The sequence below is a fragment of the Hyla sarda genome, chromosome 1 (assembly GCF_029499605.1).
Source record: "Hyla sarda isolate aHylSar1 chromosome 1, aHylSar1.hap1, whole genome shotgun sequence".
In the NCBI taxonomy this organism is placed as follows: domain Eukaryota; kingdom Metazoa; phylum Chordata; class Amphibia; order Anura; family Hylidae; genus Hyla; species Hyla sarda.
In genome coordinates, this window is record NC_079189.1 from 249786333 (window position 1) to 249807458 (window position 21126).

General features: G+C 43.1%; 1 protein-coding gene and 1 long non-coding RNA gene across 3 annotated transcripts in view; one reads left to right on the forward strand and one right to left on the reverse strand.

The window, feature by feature from the left end:
• Window positions 1–21126, forward strand: part of ARHGEF18 (Rho/Rac guanine nucleotide exchange factor 18) — a 328222-nt gene that overhangs the window by 119756 nt on the left and 187340 nt on the right. The window contains exon 5 of the mRNA XM_056570400.1: window positions 3193–3304. Within this exon, the coding sequence (XP_056426375.1) occupies window positions 3193–3304 (112 nt within the window). The remainder of the gene's footprint in view (window positions 1–3192; window positions 3305–21126) is intronic.
• LOC130367731 (uncharacterized) overlaps window positions 1–21126 on the reverse strand; it is a 126508-nt gene that overhangs the window by 32982 nt on the left and 72400 nt on the right. The window lies entirely within an intron of this gene.

The window sequence follows — 21126 nt, forward strand, 5'->3', positions numbered from 1 at the left end:
ATGAGGTATTATAAGAGTCTGGCTTAAGCCTATTAGAGGCTTTGGTAACCCGCTTGTCTTTTATCTCCTCGCGGGACGAGGGTTTGGGGTGTCTGTCATGACCACCTTTATTAGTGCTACCCTTTTTAGGTGCATCAGAAACTGTTACCTGATCCTCCTGATGTAACACCGGTTTTTTACCTGAAGGCGGATCGGTCAGGGAAAAACGTCTCTTCTGAGAACATTTGCCAGCTCTTTTGTAGCCTTTTGCTAGACCAGAAGGGGATTCCTCCGCTGATAGAAATATATCAGACGGGGTAGTGGGTAAATTCTTTTTAGAAACTGATGAGGATAGGGTTAAGGCCATGACCACTGACCTGGTAAGGGATTCCTGCATAGATCCCATGGCGGACTGAACCGCTGTACTCACTGACCTGGCCACAGAATCGTCCACTAGATTTTATAATGTGGTCTTCCAGGGTGTGCTGGTAGTCTCTATCCCCCATAGGAGAGGTAAGAGGGGGAGACTGCATAATTTTATCCTCATTGGCCATAATACAGTAGGTATGGAAAAAAGTATGAATAGAGGAAAAAATATATAAAATATATAAGACCAGTCAAAAATGACTATATTCCACAATGTGGCGACAATATGAAAATGTGGAAATATTCACTGAGGAGATATTCGCAGTATGAGGTAATAGGTCTTGAGCGCTACTGAGAGAAATCTGAAGCCGCGCGCGTAACCCCGCGATGCTTGACGAGATCGCGTCAGGCACGAGGTTATTCTGTCCAGTGACAGGGAGCGCATGCGCCGCACTGTCCCTGAGCAGAGGCGCGGACCGGGACCCTTAAGATCCCGGAGAAGGGTACAAGGCTGCAGGTAGGTAAAAGGGGTGAATATATAACTAAATATTTATATTTAAATGAGCGCGATACCAGCGCTACACTGGGGGGGGGAAGAGTGCGGGACCCGGAGGCCCCGGTTCATAGAAACGTGACTCACTGTGAGTGAATAAACACGGGGAGAACCGTGTAACCAAACACAGCGAGACAGCAAAGTATATAACTGAAGACTGAATATGAAATATGTAAAAATTGCAGAGAATTAATACGTATACTTATCTTAGTGCTGAGCAGCAAAGAAAGAGGGATATGGAAGACCTTTACTGCCTTATATCATCTGCCCTGCGGTCTGATTGGTGCTTCATGCATTAGCACACCTGTTATCACCTGTGATGTTTTTTCTTTCTATTTATTAACCATTTGTTTGCTGCTATTCTGAGCTAGTAAAGGAAGAATGGCATATAATATGAGCTTCTTGTCTTGCCATAAAATTCACAGTTGCTAGTTTCACTGTGTCACTGTGTCAGGACAGATAACAGGCAGCTTGGTGGTACATTACCGGTCCTGAGAGCGGAAGACTCCCGTGAGGCTGGATGGATCTAGCACTTGGATGGTCACTGCAGGTGGGCTACCTCCGAGTCCCAGCGCTGGCAGGTGTCGGGGATGGACACTTTCAGAGGTGGCACTCGCTGGTGGAAAAGTCCTGCCGTGGAGACCAGGTCTGCAACAGACCGATAGTAAATGCCTCTGCCTCCTGAGGGTGACGTGTGATGTCAGTGCCAGCACCTGCAGGATGTGCTTTGATTCCATGGCTCGCTGGGGATCCACTCCGAACTAGATGTATATTATGGACCGGAGCGGCAAGATCAACAGGATCGTCTCCGGACCGGACCAGCAAGGCCACAGAAGTAAGTCCAGATAAAATTTAAGTGTCAAGTGCAGCCAGTGATAGTCCTCAAACTGACTAGACGCGTTTCAGGGTATATGAATGGACCCTTTCTTCAGTAGTCCATAATATACATCTAGTTCGGAGTGGATCCCCAGCGAGCCGTGGAATCAAAGCACATCCTGCAGGTGCTGGCACTGACATCACACGTCACCCTCACAAGGCAGAGGCACTTACTATCGGTCTGTTGCAGACCTGGTCTCCACGGCAGGACTTTTCCACCAGCGAGTGACACCTCTGAAAGTGTCCATCCCCGACACCTGCCAGCGCCGGGACTCGGAGGTAGCCCACCTGCAGTGACCATCCAAGTGCTAGATCCATCCAGCCTCACGGGAGTCTTCCGCTCTCAGGACCGGTAATGTACCACCAAGCTGCCTGTTATCTGTCCTGACACAGTGACACAGTGAAACTAGCAACTGTGAACTTTAATATTTCCTCAGTTTAACTCACCAAACATTGTTTCATTGTCATCCATTAAGAGGAACTTGTCACAATATTACATTATCATCTCTCCAGTGAAAAGGACTGATTTCCAAGAGACTTTCCGGCAAATCAAGTGTCTTTAACTCTTTCAGTCCATATCAGTATATTTTGCCTTCACTATTTCAGTGCAATTTGTCTTTAACTGTTCCAGTTTAATAGTGCATTCTGTGATATTAATTAGTTACCAGTGATAGTCTATTTCAGGTCATCTATTTTAGGTCATTGTATACTCCTCTCACAAAGGGCCCCTTGTGAGGTGGAATATTTTATATTTTATATACATTTTTTAATAAAATCTATATCCTATTATAATTGAAGCACAATCCTTGTTTACTTCAATTGTATTCATATAGTTTACCTTCCTTGAGGTCTGGGTATTATTGTCTCTTTTTCTAAGATTTTTAAATTATTTCTATTAAAAAATCTTAATCCTTCCAGTACTTATTAGCTGCTGAATACTACAGAGGAAATTCTTTTCTTTTTGGAACACGGAGCGCTCTGCTGACATCACGAGCACAGTGCTCTCTGCTGACATCTCTGTCCATTTTAGGAACTGTCCAGAGTAGGAGAAAATCCCCATAGCAAACATATGCTGCTCTGGACAGTTCCTAAAATGGACAGAGATGTCAGCAGAGAGCACTGTGCTCATGATGTCAGCAGAGAGCACTGTGTTCCAAAAAGAAAAGAATTTCCTCTGTAGTATACAGCAGCTAATAAGTACTGGAAGGATTAAGATTTTTTAATAGAAGTCATTTGCAAATCTGTTTAACTTTCTGGCACCAGTTGATTTAAAAAACAAAAGTTTTCCACCGGAGTACCACTTTAACCTGAAGGCCTTGTCTACTTATAGGCTATGTACTTTTATATCTATGACAGTTCAAAAGTAATTTCATGATATTACCTCTTCACTTACAATGTCTCATTTTTAACTTTGGGAGGATGAAGACTCTGGTAAGAGACTGCGTTCAAAGTCTATGCCTTCCACACTTGACATGATCTCAACCCCAAGGATCTCACGCAGTCTGGAATCATCATGTCCTGTCATTGAAGGTGAGTGGGGCAGTGACAACTGTTAACTGTATACCTAAATATGTGACATTAATTAATGCATCAGGTGGACATAGCTAAAGAACCAGGGCAATTTTCGTTGTTGCCCTTTTGTTTTTTCCTCCTCACCCTTTAATAGCCATAACTCTTTTATTTTTTCATCTACACACCCAAATAAGGGCTTGTTTTTTTTATGCGACCAATTGTACTTTGTAATGTCTTTATTCATTATTCCATAACATATGCCCCAAAATGGGAAAAAAAATATTTGTGAGGGGAAATTGAGAAAAAATTACCCCATTCACTGTGTGGTCAAACTAACATGTAATCTTGATACTTTAGATAAATTTGTATAGTTTGCATCATGTTTTACTTATTTAAAAAAATTGTAAACTTTTAAGAAAAAAATATTTAATTGCCATTTTCTAACCCCTATTATTTTTTTTTATTTTTCCATATACTAGGCTGTTTGAGGGCTCATTTTTTGCGTTGTAGTCGGTTGTTTGAATCGGTACCATTTTGGTATTGATTGGACTTTTTGATCAATTCTGGGGTTTGAGGCTCACCGTATGGGATGAGTAAGGTTTTATTTTAATAGTTTGCACAATTACGCATACAGCGATACCAAATATGTTTATTTTTATAATTTTTTTTATATTTTTTATATGAGAAAGTAAACTTTTAATAAGGAAGGGGTTAATGGGTGTTTTTAAAACTTTTATTTAACTATTTTGTACACTTTATTAGTCCCCTTAGTGGGCTTTAAGGAGGAATCATTAGATTCCTCATATAGATCATTGTAGTTCCATAGAACTCCAGACAGGCTCAATCAAATGTAGATCCAAGGACGGGCAGGAAGGAGAGGTAAGTCCTCTGACTAACTCTACAGTGGATCGCATCAACCAGTGTGCCACCACTACAGACCTCCCACACATGATCATGCTGTCGGGGGGGGGGGCGTCCACCTCACTGGACCACTGGCAGGATTGCTGTGGAAGGGGAGTAGGCAGGGTGGGAGGACTGTGATAAAGAGCTAATGGAAAACAATGCATTCTGAATTTTAGTGCTGAGCAACTGCTCAACTAGGAAGTACAGGACAAAACCCCCCAAATTCTTTTTTGGTGGTTTTAGAACTTGGCCAGACAGGAAAGCAATGATATCTGCTTCTGCAGCATTTTCTTTTATCTTAAGGGTGCATCCCCACCTGGCACACACGCAGCGGGAAATACGCAGCAGCAGCAGGAAATACGGTGCGTATTCCTCGCTCACTATACACACAGGGCTTTCCAGCGGCAGCCCTATGTGTGCAATGAGTTTTGGAGGAGGAGCCACGTGTCACAGTCATGCCGCCACACGGCCCTGCCTCCAAAACTACACGCATAGGGCTGCCGCTGGAAAGCTCTGTGTGTATAGTGAGTGAGGAATACGCAGCATATTTCCCGCTGCTGCGGCAAATTTTGCGCAGCATGAAATATGCTGTGTATACGCCAGGTGGGAACGCACCCTAAATCTGAATACTCTTTTAAATAAAGAAGAAATTTGCATGAACTTTGCCTAGTTGGTACAGTTTTTCTATGAACACCTCTGAGGCAAAGCCATAGAAGGTCCTTTTGCTTTTTGAAGTGTACGGTACTGCGTTTGTTGTGGATTTGTATACTAAGTGATTAATCCCAAGAGAGAACAATTAGCAGCAATGGATGAATAAACTCATAGGCCAACTAAGGTGTTGTGCCTGGAGCCCAAAATCATCAGAAATTCTTATACTACATTTGATTGCCTATATAATCTACATAGGGACCTAGTTTAGTTAGCCACCTATTTTAAAATTTATATTAATTAAAGCTATGTTGAATACTTACCCATTAGTGAAGGATTACATTAATTGTTCCTCTCTTGTGCATTTTCATAGTATATTTGGGTTACTCCCAGGGTTTAAATTGGGAATTACTTTTGGGTGTTTTTGTTTATTCTCGCCATTGGAAAGTGGTAGAACAGGAGATTCGCATCATGGATGTGCAGACTACAAATCTGCAGCTACTGCGTGGTGCCATCATGTCCTTATGGACAAAAGTCTCTGAGTAATGTTTCAAGCACTTTGTTAAAAGTATGCCACCAATGATAAAGGCATTTCTGAAGGCAAAATGGGTCCAACCTGATACTAGCAAAGTTGTTTTTGTTTTGTGTATGTTATAGGTATGTGATAAAAGTAGAGTCTTTGTATGACTACAACGACAATTTGTAATGCCTTTTTCTTACCAGGGGCTCAAAGCACAGAAGGAACAGTAAAGTGGAAATTTTAAGATTGTGTGACAGTAGCCTGTTATGGACAAAGCTTTTTTTAAAGGAGAACTCCAGTAAAAAAAAAAAAAATTATCCCTTATCCCCAAAATGCCAGAATAAAAATAAACACTAACTTACATAATTACCTAGTTTTTATAGTTGAAAAAAAGTCCATCAAGTTCAACCTAAAACCCTACTGTGTTGCTCCAGAGGAAAGTAAAAAAAAGCCTATGAGGCTGATGTCAATTGCCTCATGACAGTGGAAAAATTCCCACCCGACTCCAAATATGGCAATCAGAATAAGTTCCTGAAAGTACTTACCTTCTGCCGCTCCCCTGATGCCGCTGTCCTCTCCCTTGGCCCCAGTCCTCTTCCGGCTTTTAGTACCTGACCCATAACACTGCGGTTAAGCTAGTCACTGACCTTAGTGATGTCCTGCCTTGGCCGGTGATAGGCTGAGTGGCAGTGTCTTGTAAGAGGTCAGGGCCCAGTCTCCTGCCTGGTGTTACATGACATCGCAGCTCAGCCTATCACCGGCTGACGAGGACCAGGGCCAGAAGACAGGACGGTGATATTGGTAGCACCAGGGGAATGTCGAAAGGTAAGTTAAAGTTAATTATTCCAGCAAACCGGGCATAATGGATAAAAAAAAGAGATTTCACTCGTGTTCTCACAAACTATTAATTATTTCTTTATGTGACTATGTTCACACCATTTTTGAAACTCACTTTCAGCCTCAAAGCTGGCATTTTACTGGCAATAAAAAGAATGAACATTTTTTTTTTTTTTACCATGGTTTAGCATTTTTAAACTTTTTTTTTGCCATTTCTTACACCAAAAGCTATAGCTCAGAAAATTTAAGTCAACTGGAAAAAAAGAGTGTTTTGGGGGGCATCCTTTGAGACATAAAATATCTCATTTTAAGTACTTTTACTTAAAAAAAAAAAGTAGGAATATAGAACTGGCCTGGCCTGACCTTCAAGAACACACCAGTCTAGTTGTACCAATATCTCGCAGCTTCCCCTCTCTTGTTGCAGTTTTATTCAGCGAAAATTGAATACTCCTGGCTGTACCCTTTTGGGATGTTGATCGACAAAGATAGTAGGAGAATCATTATTTATACACCAGACGACCTTTAAGCCACCTGGAAAAAGCTATTTCTCTGATTAATATTCCCTCTGGATGCCAATACGAAACTTGCGACTGGTAATTAAATTGTTGTGGGTGGGAGCAGGCAGTCACATGCTGTGTGTGCGGGTCCAACAAATCTGGCGCACTCCCCAACTGCAGACCTGGCCTCTATAAGGTAGAGTTACTAGTATTGGCGGCACTGGAGGTGGTACGAGACGTAGTAATGTGTGTACATACTACGTATAACAGCCACTGGACTTCCGTTCCATAGCCTGCCCTGGATGACCTGTCACCTCATCAGCTGGTACATAAACATACATATAGTAATATAATATAAAGTAAACTACTAACTAAGTACACTACTCATTTTAGACAGCCTCCTTAGTGCCCAACTGCCTAGCAGACCACTGACTGTATTGACATTTCTATTGTGGTTCAGATTTTCCATTCAGGAGCAGGAGCTGTATATCTCAGCTTTTCCAGGATCCTGCTAATAGGTGTGTATGACAGTCAGACTCTCTAATGATTACAGAATCAAGGGTCTTTACAAGGTCTGACTGTCATACACACCTTCCCCATGCTCCCGAATAGCACATCTGTTTAGTACAACTATTACATGGCCACCATTGCAGTGATTGTTATATGATTTCTAAAGTTTGCACAAAGTAATACAGCTATAGGGACACACGTAACGGATCTCCTGATGACCCAACCCTGTAATGTGCCTCCTCCTGTTTTCCCCCCTGTGTGCTGCTTGCACCACCAATCTGCCCCCGCAAGCAGCCACTCAGGGACGTGCAAGTCACCACATGCATGCGCACTGTACTCAGACATCGCGGGTTGTATTTTTTTTCATTAATGTTAGCAGGAGTGGACGGGATTAGACTCACATGTTGTGGGGCAGGAGTGGAACACATGCATTGTGGAAGCAGGCGGTAATGGTCAGAAATTGATCGGGAGAGGGCGGGAGCAAGATAAATAGAAACTGCTCCTGGGCATCCTCATTCTCGACTCCACTCATGCTACTAGTGTTAGATATAGAAAAAGCCTTCGATAGTATATCTTGGTCTTAACTCTGGGGGGTTCTGGATAAAATGGGTTTATCGGGTCCTTTTACACACCTTCTCTATCTTTTGTACTCTTGCCCCTCTGCTTACCTAAATTGCCCACCACTCATCCTCAGCATATTAAGATTTGCCATGGGACTCGCCAGGGGTGCCCTCTTTCTCTGTCTTTTTTTGCTTTGGCCATGGAACCCCTGCTTGCTCTCAGATATTCCCCGGGGGTCACAATAGGGTCTACCACGTTTAAACTTAGCCTCTTTGCCGACGACCTACTTCCGTCTATTACCGGTCCCCTGACTTCTCTGCCTAACCCCTTCCGGATCCTTTCGGACTTCTCTACTTTCTCTGGCTTATGGCTTAACCCTTCCAAATCTGAGTCTCTCTTTTCAGGCATTTCCCCCTTCAATCAGAAACTGATCTGTCTTAATTTTGACTTCCCTGATCCCACTTCTAAGTTTTCCTATCTTGGCATCTCCCTGACTTCCACTATTTCTTCCCTATACTCTGCTAACTACCCTTCTTTCTACTGTTTTATCAGTGCGGACCTCCGCTCTTGGGATCTGCCCTACTTATTTTAGATCGGCAGGGTGCACATGATTAAGATGTTGGCTTTGGCTCGCCTGCTTTATCTGTTTTGATCTGTTTGCCAATCCTAAGGCTCTGCAGTCGGACATCCCAGGTTTTATTTGGCATTTCAAAACTCCACGTTTAGCCGTTCCGTAATGTACTCATAAACGTTTGGGTGGACTGTCTGTGCCCAATTTTTTTAAATATTATAATGCTTCCAGGCTTGGTCAGCTAGCCTGGTTTCTGACTTCTGAGACAGTGCCCTTGTGGGTCCATTTAGAATCCTCCTTGCTTTCTATATACTCCTTTTCTTCCCTTATGTGGTCTACTTCTCCGATTTCTCGCTACATCCCTTCTTCTGCTTTACTCACCTTGTACTCACTTTCTCTCTGGCGGTTGGTCCGGTTCCGCTTCCATCTTCAATCATATCCTTCTCCGCTCACACCGATTCTGGGTAACCCCTTTTTCTCTCCTGGCCTTCATCTCTCTGATTTCTCTTGGTGGTCCTCCCAACCTCTGACTGTTTTACATCATTTCCTGGCTCGTAACCATGTTCTGACTCTGGAGGCCTTTAAGGAGCGATTCCATCCTCCTGATTCAGAATACTTAAAGGGGTATTCCGCCCCTAGACATCTTATCCCCTATCCAAAGAATAGGGGATAAGATGTCAGATCACCGCAGTCCCGCTGCTGGGGACCCCCGGGATTGCCGCTGCGGCACCCCGCTGTCATTACTGCACAGAACGGGTACGCTCTGCATGTAATGACTAGTGTTGAGCGGCATAGGCCATATTCGAATTCGCGATATTTCGTCATATATTCGCTAAATTCGCATATTCGTAATATGCGCGTTTTATTTTCGCATATGCGAAAAATTCACATATGGTAAAATTATCCCATGTGAAAATTTACATACACAAAATTAGCATAAGTGAAAATTTGCATATGCGAAAATTAGCATATGCAAAAATTCGCACGCCAGTCTCACACAGTAGTATTAGAGCCTTCTTTACATCACACAAGCTGGAAGCAGAGAGGGGTGATCACTGTGATGTTTACTGTGAAAAAAAACGAATATTCGTAATTACGATTATATAGTGCTATATTCGCGAATTTTCGCGAATTCACGAATATGCGATATTCGCCAATAAAATTTGCATTGCGAATATTCGAGAGCAACACTAGTAATGACGGGCAGTACAGGGGCCGGAGCATCGTTACGTCACGGCCACGGCCCCGCCCCTCGTGACGTCACGGCCCGCCCCCTCAATACGAGTCTATGGGAGGGGGCGTGGCGGTCGTCACGCCCCTGCCATAGACTTGTATTAAGGGGGCGGGCCGTGATGTCACGAGGGGCGGAGCCATGACATCACCCTGCTCCGTCCCCTGTATCGCCCGTCAATACACACAGAGCGAACTCGCTCTGTGCAGTATTGACAACGGGGTGCCGCAGCGGTGATCCCGGGGGTCCCCAGCAGCGTGACCTCAGCGATCTGACATCTTATAGGGGATAAGATGTCTAGGGGCGGAGTACCCCTTTAAGGGTCCCTCAGGTTTTTTCCTTTCTTCACTCTCTTTCTCCCACCCGCACTGACAATTCTCTAGATTTGAATGTTTAATGCTTTAATCCCCTTCTAGGAAGGGTCTTCTTTCTATACTCTATAGCAACCTAAATGCCCCTCCGGAAGATTCAAAGTTGCCTTTCATGCTTAAATGGGAGGAAGATTTCCATACTATCCTGTCTCTCCCTGTATGGCAGTCTTGTTGCGGAACCCACAGTAAAGGAAGTTGGCAGGTTTCCCTTACGGAAACTTCTTTGAAAATTTTTCATAGAGCCTACTATGTCCCTGCTTGTCTGCATGCTATTTTTCCATCTTCCTCCCCGCTTTGTTTTCAGGGCTGCGATTCGATTGGTTCTGTGTACCATATATGGTGGACATGTGCAGTGGCTTGAGCATTTTGTATGTCAGTAGTATCTCTTTTGCAGGAAGTTATTGGATTTGCTTGTCCATTACTGCCCACCTTCTGCTTTCTTAGTAAACGGCCCTCTAGAATGCCCAATAGGCTGTTCCACCAAGCCCAGTTAATTTTTTATTAGCGGACAAGATTCATGTGGAGGCTAGCTGGAAAACTTCTACATTGTCCTTAGAGAGGGTTATAGATCGTGTCAATCTTATTATGCTCTCAGAGAAACTTAATGCTATGAGAGATGATGTGGTAGAGAGGTATGACTGGGTCTAGTCCCCTTGGACATCTTCCTCATATTGTGCCGTTATCCGTTATACAATGTATTTGTATTGATATTGCTTTGCTGTCTACCCCACATACCTTATACAGTTTATTCCTAACAATCCCTTTTCCCATTTTGATGTGCCCATGTTCATTGTTTTATTTGTTTAATATTTACTGCTCTTTTATCTTGGGTTGGGTCCCGATCATGGCTGTGTACTTTGCATTTCTGTTTGCATATTGATAAACTTTATACGTTTGTTACTAAAATAAAACTGTTCCACATAGGGCTCTACAACACAGCTCTGGAGATGGCAGGTCTCTTTTTCTGCTAGGTAAAATTGACACCTCCCATACACTCTTGCTTGTTTGTATGCACCAAATAAGTCACAGGTGCCTTAACTAGTATGCATCTTAGAAGGTTTAAAAAACTTTGCTGTGGATCCCCCATTCTAGGAGGTGATCTCAACTTAACCCTATATCCCTTCCTAAACTTCTCCTTGGGTTGTTTAGCAACTCTCATATGCAGCCATGAATGCGGCTAAACATCACTTACGAGAGAGATGGGTCTGGTTGTCTTATGGAAGAAGATAACCCTATCCGCGGAATTACACCTTCTTCCCTGCTCCTTATAGGTCCCACCAGAGACTGGACAATGAGGGACATTTATCATTGTTTGCTTTAGTAAGCAAGTTCTGTAGTCATTTTTTTCCTTTGGTTCTGCTTATGTGTGACATATTTATCATACTATCATAGGGGGTTGATACATTTAGCTCACATAAGCAAAAAACAATAAATAACTTTGGAATACCATAATTTTTTTTTTTTTGCACGCATAAGCAAAAAACAATAAATGACTTCAGAACACCACTTTGTAACTCATCTTCCTCTCCTCTGTGACTTTTCTGCTCTAAAGTTGAAGTTTCGAAATATATAACGCAAATTTTAAATATATATGTGTTTATTACACTTTTTTTTTTACCACTTTTTTCCCCCTAAATGTACTAACCCATTTTTTGGTTGTTTTTTTTTTCCTTCTCATTTCAGATTCATGTATGCAGAGGACTACTTCAGATTTGGTGGACTACAACGACGAGCTTTCTTTTTGTTTAATATTAATACAATGGTTAATGAAGGCTTGTAGGGGAGTGTTTTTTGGAATAAAAGTTTTTTAAACGTGTTGTGTTTTTGTTTTTTATTTACTTTACAGGCTTAGTAGAGGAAGCTGTCTTGTAGACAGAGTCCATTACTAAGCTAGGGCATAGGGTTAGCCCCCAAAACAGCTAGCACTAACCCCCATTTATTACCCCAGTACTCACCGGGGTACTGGAAAAAGCCGGTACAAACAGGCCCGGAGCATCAAAAATGGCGCTCTTAGGCCTAGGTGGTAACAGGCTGGTGTTATTTAGGCTGGGGATGGCCAGTAACAATGGTCCTCGCCCACCCTGGTAATGTCAGGCTGTTGCTGCTTGGTTGGTATCCGTCTGAGAATTAAAATATGGGTAACCCCACACATTTTGCATAAATTAATAATAATAATAATAATAATAATAATAAAAGTGTATGGTTCCCTCTATTTTTATTCTCAGCCAGACACCAACCAAGCAGCAACAGCCTGACGTTACCAGGGTTGGCGAGGACTCTTGTTACTGGCCCTCCCCAGCCTAAATAAACTCAGCCTGTTATCGGCTAGGCCCAGGAACGCCATTTTTGATGCTCCGAACCTGTTGGTACCGGCTCTTCCTGACACCTCTGTAGTGATGTAATAATTGGGGGTAAGTGCTAGCTGTTTTTGGGGCCAACGCTAAGCCCCAGTTTATAAGACGGCTTACACTACTAAGCCTGTAAAGTAAATTTTATTTTAAAACACAACAAGTTTAAAAAACTTTTATTCCCCCCCAAAAAAACACTCTCCCACAACCCTCATTAACCATTGTATTAACATTAAACAAAAAAGAAACTGCTGGCCATCGACGTAGTCCATCAAATCCGAAGTAGTCCACAGGATACATGGATCTGAAATGAGAAGGAAAAAACCCCGGAAAATAGGTTAATACATTTATTGCGCTTTCCTCTGAGGAGAAAGCCCATAAAGCAGTGTTTACAAACAGGGAGCCTCCAGCTGTTGCTAAAATACAAACACCCCCCCCCCCCCCATCATTTCCAGACAGCCTTTGGCTGTCTGGGATTGATGGAAATTGTAATTTAGCAACAGCGAGCCTCCAGTTTAGCAACAGCTGGAGGCTTGCTGTTCCCAAACTAGTTTAGCAACAACCGGAGGCACCCTGTTCCTAAACTACAACTCCCCTGATGGGAGTTGTAGTTTAGCAACAGCTAAGGGAAGCCTGCACATCTCCCACCCTTCTGCGCCGCACAACTACAACTCCCAGCATGTCTACACTGTAAGGGCATGCTGGGAATTGTAGTCATGCGATGCGTGCTGGTGGGAGGTGTGGAGGCAGGTGACAAGCAAGCCAGGGAACCGGGTTCCCAGTGGGGAAATTGAAGTTACGACATGCATCGCATGACTTAGTAGGCACAGCCCACAAGCTATTGGAACTACAACTCCCAGCATGTCCTAACTTTAAGTGCATGCTGGGAGTTGTAGTTCTGAAATAGCTAGTAGGTGGGTGGTAGATGCGGAGCGGAGCTTTACAAAAAAGTCGCAGTTGTGACTTTTTGTGCGACTATAAAAATGCTGTCAAAGGCACGTTTGTAAGCCAGGTCTGACTTTTTAAGGGGGTTTGCGTCTTTTTTGCCTATGTGCGACAATCGCACATAATAAATTCCCAACCACTTCAAAGTAAAAACTGAAAATTAGGTAGGGCTGATTGGTACTTATCCACAAAAGTCGCACAAAAATTTGCTTAGGCACATGTGCGACTTTTGTAAGCAAGAAGTGTTCTAAATCCCTTGATAAATGTCCCCCTATATTTCATACCCCGTACCCTTTAAATCCACTCCCCTACTCCTGTCTCCAACTTTCTCACATTCCTAAACCTTATTGGACATGGCAAATTAATGAAACATTACTAGGCAATCTCTCTCACATTCTCTTTTCTAAGGTGAAAAGGGAACTTAAAGAAATTAAATTCCCTTTTAGTCCAGATTTTCTCATTGGAAACCACCAATATGCAGTCTGTCTTTTTTTCCGTTCCCCCACAACTTATTGTATAGAGAGACAAACTCAAAGGGGAGAAGGATGGGAAACTAATGTCAGCTATGATTAATAAACAATATGAGAGGTCATTAGTCCACTCTATAAACACCACCACAAGAGACCGCATCTATCACTCCAAACAGATTGCATAGCAATTTAAGGCTCTCTACTCTGTTCACTATTGCCCCACCCTCTCCACAGGGGACCCCGAGAGCCCCAGCCCTGATGGGCTCGCCACCACATATTATAGGAAGTTCAGACTTGCAACTCGCTGTTACATGTCTTTCTACAAAGTCTCTGTAAGCCCACATTGTAGTGCTGCTGAAAGAAGTGAAGGACCCCACCTCCTGTTCTACTTACAGGCATACATCCCTTAAAAGTCTGAACCAAATTATGAGGCTTGTACATTTCTTCCCAACCTCATACACTTAGATCAAACCAGATTCAAGAAGGGGAAAGAGGGGAGACATAACACCATTGATTCTGCCCACACCTCAAAGTCACCATTAATCTTATTAAGCACAGACACTGAAAAAGTCTTTAATAGGGTGTCATGGGACTTTATGTCCCTCTCCATGGAGAAATTTGGCTTCTCAATACAACTGATTTCAGCAAATCTCACCCTATATTCTATGCCTACCACCAGGGTAAGACTGAATGTTGTACTTTCTCTCCCCTTCCTATTCAAAAACAGGACTCGTCAGGGGCCCCCCTTTCATCCACACTGTTTATACCGGTTATAGAAACCCTCCTTCGGCACCCTAGGCAAGATACTACACCCCATGGCTTTTGCTCCAGCTCCCAAACACATTCAACAACAGCTTTTGTTGATGACCTTCTCCTTTTATTAACCAACTCAGCCCAATTCCTCCCATGCATTCAGGACATTTGCACACAATTCAGCCTCCTATCTAAGTTTAACATTATTATTCTAAGTCTGAAGTTTTAAAAATCGTATTTCCCCCTGCGCAGACCATTACTCTAGGAATACGGTTACCTTCTTTTTTTGTAACGCATATACTTTAACTATAAACTCCTGCTATTCCAGGTCGCCCTTTCGCTTTTCTCATACCATTTACCCTTTTTAGGTGGGACGAAAAAATCTCTTATCTTATGCTGTGCCATTGGTTCTCTATACCGTGACAGTTTTGCCCATGGATTTACCCCAGCCTTTGTTTGCTGACTTGAAGTATCTACGTAATTTTCTAGAGGAAGCCCTGGGGTGGCCTGGGTCTTCCTGATATGGCGACAAATTATTAGGCACTGATCTTGTGACAACCCCACTCTCTCATTGGCCTACCTTTGAAATTCTGCTTGGAAATTGCAGTGCAGCAGAGTCTCATTGCTATTACAGTGCATACTACAGTATTTTAGCAACGGAGCCTACCGCCGCTATAATTCACCCGTTGAAAGAATGCACAGAATATTGAGTGGAGCTGGCTATGGGGACTGGCAATGCCTGCCTTTCCTAGCGCCAACGACCCAAGCCACTCTCAGGATAAATTCCAGGCAGAGAATCCATAGTGTGCATGGACCCTTATTGTATATTGCTTTCCAAATAAAGATTTAAATTACTTATCCTTAAACAATTGGCTCTGCTTTTTCTTTTTGGATTTATATTGCATATGGAGGTCACAATATGGTGCAAACTGTTAGACAGGGGCTACTTTAGTGCTAAGATTGTCTTTTTCAACCTGTTTTTATTTGCCTGTACCTTATGGTTTCTATTATAGTATACACTAGATATTATTTAACGCATTTGTTTTATTTTGTTATGTAAAGGTGATCACCCTTTGACACAGGCATAGCTTGTAGCTTTTGGGCCCCGATGAAAAATCTGCAACAGGGCCCCAAATGCCAGATATAATACTGGTCTTTTATGGGGCAGTTGTGCTTTGGGGCCCCCTTAGGCACAAGGTCCTTGGTGTGACTGCTACCTTTGCTACCTCTATAGCTACACTCCGGCTTTGACATTTTCTGATATAAAGCAGTGCCATCTGGCTATTACAAACATTGATGAAACAAATATAAATCCAGGGCTTACCAAACTGAGCAAATGTATAATACACAAACCTGCAGTGATATTAAATCACATGTTCGGTGCCAGTTTTATAGACACAGCATTTCAAATTGTCTTGCAACATAATAAAGCAAAACTGGAAGACGCATCTATAGATATGGAGACTATAGTACACAGTGTTACTTTCCAGTGACATACAATTAATTATTCAGTTAGTGTATGGTTAAAATCTTAAACTCTCTTTGCTACCATTAGATTCCTGTAGAATAGACTGAGGCACAGAGTCTAAAGAACCCTGGGTTTTACCATCAAGGATCATCAGAAATATCATGTTGGAGACCTCCCAATTGCCTCTGATTGATGAATAGTAGCCTGGCAGACTGAATTCAGAAGTCATGAATGGAGGCAAGAAAAGCCGAAATGATAGTCAAACGATTGATTCAAGTATGTTAGTGATGGTCAGGAAGAAAGCCAAGACACAACTAGGAGTTGTCCCTGAAGATAAACTAAAATCAGAGCCAGAAATATACTAAAAGTAAAATGTAATAAACCTCGATCTGAAACAGCACAGGGACATGATATATTAAGTAGAGATGAAAAAATCTATTTAAAAGAATCAAATTCGTTCTGAATTTCCCCCAAAATTCTGAGGCATTGTATGAGTATACAGTACAGGAGCAGGAACAAGACACCACCATAACATGCTTTTGTACCTTAACCCTTTAAGGACCCAGCCAATTTTCACTGTAGGACCCGGCCATTTTTTGCACATCTGACCACTGTCACTTTAAGCATTAATAACTCTGGAATGCTTTTACCTTTCATTCTGATTCCAAGATTGTTTTTTCTTAACATATTATACTTTACGTTAGTGGTAAAATTTTGTCGATCCTTGCATCGTTTCTTGGTGAAAAATTCCAAAATTTGATGAAAAAATTGAAAATTTTGCATTTTTCTAACTTTGAAGCTCTCTGCTTATAAGGAAAATTAATATTCCAAATAAATTATATATTGATTCACATATACAACATGTCTACTTCATGTTTGCATCATAATGTTGACATGTTTTTACTTTTGGAAGACACCAGAGGGCTTCAAAGTTCAGCAGCAATTTTCTAATTTTTCACAAAATTTTCAAAATCAAAATGTTTCAGGGACCAGTTCCGTTTTGAAGTGGATTTGAAGGGCCTTCTTATTAGAAATACCCCAAAAATGACCCCATTATAAAAACTGCACCCCCCAAAGTATTCAAAATGACATTCAAAAGGTTTGTTAACCTTTTAGGTGTTTCACAGGAATAGCAGCAAATTGAAGGAGAAAATTCAAAATCTTTATTTTTTTACACTGGCATGTTCTTGTAGACCCAGTTTTTGAATTTTTACAAGGGGTAAAAGGAGAGAAATCTTCCTAAAATGTGTAGCCCAATTTCTCTCGAGTAAGGAAATACCTCATATGTGTATGTCAAGTGTACGGCGGGCGCAGTAGAGGGCTCAGAAGGGAAGGAGCGACAATGGGATTTTGGAAAGTGAGTTTTTCTGAAATGGTTTTTGTGGGGCATGTCGCATTTAGGAAACCCCTATGGTGCCAGAACAGCAAAAAAAAAAAACACATGGCATACCATTTTAGAAACTACACCCCTTAAGGAACACATCAAGGGGTACAGTGAGCCTTAAAACCTCACAGGTGTTTGACGACTTTTTGCTAAATTCGGATGTGTAAATGAGAAAAAAAAAAATTTTCACTAAATTGCTGGTTTTCCCCCACATTTTATATTTTTACAAGGGGTAATAGGAGAAAATGACCCCCAAAATTTGTAACCCCATTTCTTCTGAGTATGGAAATACCCCATGTGTGGACATCAAGTGATCTGCTGGCGCACTACAATGCTCAGAAGAGAAGGAGCGCCATTGAGCTTTTGAAGACAGAATTTGGTTGGAATAGAAGTCAGGGGCCATGTGCGTTTACAAAGCCCCCCCGTGGTGCCAGAACAGTGGACCCCCCCACGTGACCCCATTTTGGAAACTACACCACCCACAGAATTTAATAAGGGGTGCAGTGAGTTTTTACACCCCACTGGCGTTTGACAGATCTTTGGAACAGTGGGCTGTGCAAATGAAAAATTACATTTTTCATTTTCACGGACCACTGTTCCAAAAATCTGTCAGACACCTGTGGGGCGTAAATGCTCACTGTACCCCTTATTACATTACGTGAGGGGTGTAGTTTCCAAAATTGGGTCATATGTGGGGGGTTCCATTGTTCTGGCTCTATGGGGGCTTTGTAAACAGCCTTCAATTCCGGACAAATTTTATCTTCAAAATCCCAATGGTGCTCCTTCTCTTCTGAGCATTGTAGTTCGCCCGCCAAGCACTTTACATCCACATATGGGGTATGTTCTTACTCAGAAAAAATTGGGTTACAAATTTTGAGGGGCTTTTTTCCTATGTTTCCTTGTGAAAATGAAAAAATTTTGGGTAACACCAGCATTTTTGTGAAATTTTTTTTTTTCATTTTTCCATCCAAATTCGTCAAACACTGTGGGGTGTAAAGGCTCACTATACCCCTTGTTACTTTCCGTGAGGGGTGTAGTTTCCAAAATGGGGTCACATGTGGGTATTTATTTTTTTGCGTTTATGTCAGAACTGCTGTAAAATCAGCCACCCCTGTGCACATCACCAATGTAGGCCTCAAATGTACATAGTGCGCTCTTACTCCTGAGCCTTGTTATGCGCCCGCAGAGCATTTTACCCCCACATATGGGGTATTTCTGTACTCAGGAGAAATTGCGTTACAAATTTTGGGGGGCTTTTTTTCCTTTTAGCACTTGTGAAAATAAAAAGTAAAGGACAACACCAGCATGTTAGTGTAAAATTTTAATTTTTTTTACACTGACAGGCTGGTGTAGCCCCCAACTTTTCCTTTTCATAAGGGGTTAAAGGAGAAAAAGCCCCCCAAAATTTGTAACGCAATTTCTCCCGATTACGGAGATACCCCATATGTGGCCCTAAACTGTTTCCTTGAAATACGACAGGGCTCTGAAGTGAGAGCGCCATGCGCATTTGAGGACTAAATTAGGGATTGCATAGGGGTGGACATAGGGGTATTCTATGCCAATGATTCCCAAACAGGGTGTCTCCAGCTGTTGCTAAACTCCCAGCATGCCTGGACAGTCAGTGGCTGTCCGGAAATGCTGGGAGTTGTTGTTTTGCAACAGCTGGATGCTCCGTTTTGGAAACACTGCCGTACAATACATTTTTCATTTTTATTGGGGGGACAGTGTAAGGGGGTATATGTGTAGTGTTTTACCCTTTATTATGTGTTAGTGTAGTGTAGTGTTTTTAGGGTACAGTCACACTGGCGTGTTACAGTGAGCTTCCCGCTAGAAATTTGCGCTGCGGCGAAAAGTTTGCCGCAGCTCATACTTGAAGCAGGAAACTTACTGTAAACCCGCCCGTGTGAATGTACCCTGTACGTTCACATGGGGGGGCAAACCTCCAGCTGTTTCAAAACTACAACTCCCAGCATGTACTGACAGACCGTGCATGCTGGGAGTTGTAGTTTTGCAACAGCTGGAGGCACACTGGTTGGAAAACCTTCAGTTAGGTTCTGTTACCTAACTCAGTATTTTCCAACCAGTGTGCCTATAGCTGTTGCAAAACTACAAATCCCAGCATGTACTGATCACCGAAGGGCATGCTGGGAGATCTAGTTATGCAACAGCTGGAGGGATCGCAACTGCAACTCCCAGCATGCCGAGACAGCTGTTTCGGCATGCTGGGATTTGCAGTTTTGCAAAATCTGGAGGGCTACAGATAGAGACCACTGCACTGTGATCTCCAAACTGTGGACCTCCAGATGTTGCAAAACTACAAATTCCAGCATGCACGGACAGCAAACAGCTATGTGGGCATGCTGGGAGTTGTAGTTTTGCAAGATCTAGAGTGCTACAGTATAGAGATCACTGTGCAGTGGTCTCTAAACTGTAGACCTCCAGCTGTTGCAAAACTGCATCTCCCACCATGCCCAGCAGCTGTCTGGGCATGCTGGGAGTTGTAGTTTTGCAACATCTGGAGGGCTACAGTCTCAGACTGTAGCCCTCTAGATGTTGCTAGGCAATTTACCGGCTTCCGTCGGATCCAGGGAGCCGTCCTCTTCTGCCGCACGGCATCGCCGCCCACGCCGATCACCGCCGCCGATCCGGTCCCGCAGCTTCCAAAGACGGGTAAGTTGATCTTCGGCGTTCGGTCCCCGTCATTTCCCCGTCCTGCCCCGCCTATTGTGGGTGGGCAGAACGGGGAAAATGAAAGTAAACCCCCCGCCCCTAATCTGCTATTGGTGGTCGTGTCTAGACCACCAATAGCAGAGATAGGAGGGGTGGCACCTCTGCCACCTCACTCCTATGGCTACAGGGGGATCGTGGGTGTCTTAGACACCCGCGATCTTCCTTCTATTCCGGGTCACCGGGTCACCATAGACCCGAATGACCCGGAATCGGCGCAAATCGCAAGTGTGAATTCACTTGCGATTTGCGCCGATCGCCGACATGGGGGGGTCTGATGACCCCCCTGGGCATTTGCACGGGGTGCCTGCTGATCGATATCAGCAGTCACCCCGGCCCGGTCCCCGCCAGGTACGCCCTGGGTCCTTAAGACCCAGGTACAGAAGGCGTATCCATACGCCCTAGGTCCTGTACGGGTTAAAGGGGTACTCTAGATGCTAAGACATCTTATACCCTATCCAAAGGATAGGGGATAAGATGCCTGATTGCGGGGGTCCCGCCGCTGGGGTCCCCCGTGATCTTTCACACAGCACCCCGTTACCATCAGCCCCTGAAGCATGTTTGCTCCGGGTCTGACGACTGCCGATCACGGGGCCGGAGTATTGTGATGTTTAAGTTACGTACCACTGCCATAGCATGCACTCTGGCTCCTCCTCTCCTTATTTTCCCACCTGACAAACTGCAAAACTTGTCACCCATTGCTGAAACTTGTCTCTAAACATATCTCTTGCTTACTCTATGAGGTGCACTAACAATCCGTACTGTACAGGCAAGGCATACAATTGTTGCCACTTAGTAATTACAGGAGCAGGGATCCCAGTATCTTGTCAAGAGTCCCTACTCATGTATGAATTTAAATGAAATCATTTGGCAAATTCAAACAAATTGTCCCAAAATCCATTTGAATCTCAGATATTTATGACATTAGTCACCCCTTTGGTTTTCTGTGACTGAGCTTGGTAAGAACGGACTTTTTGGAGACTACTTGTCCTTTTTAATGGCCTTTTTTACCCAGAATTAAGAGTAGCTTCAGATTGGTGCACTTGTACCCAGAGCTTTATGCATCTCTATAGACTAAAAATAAATGAACAGGTAA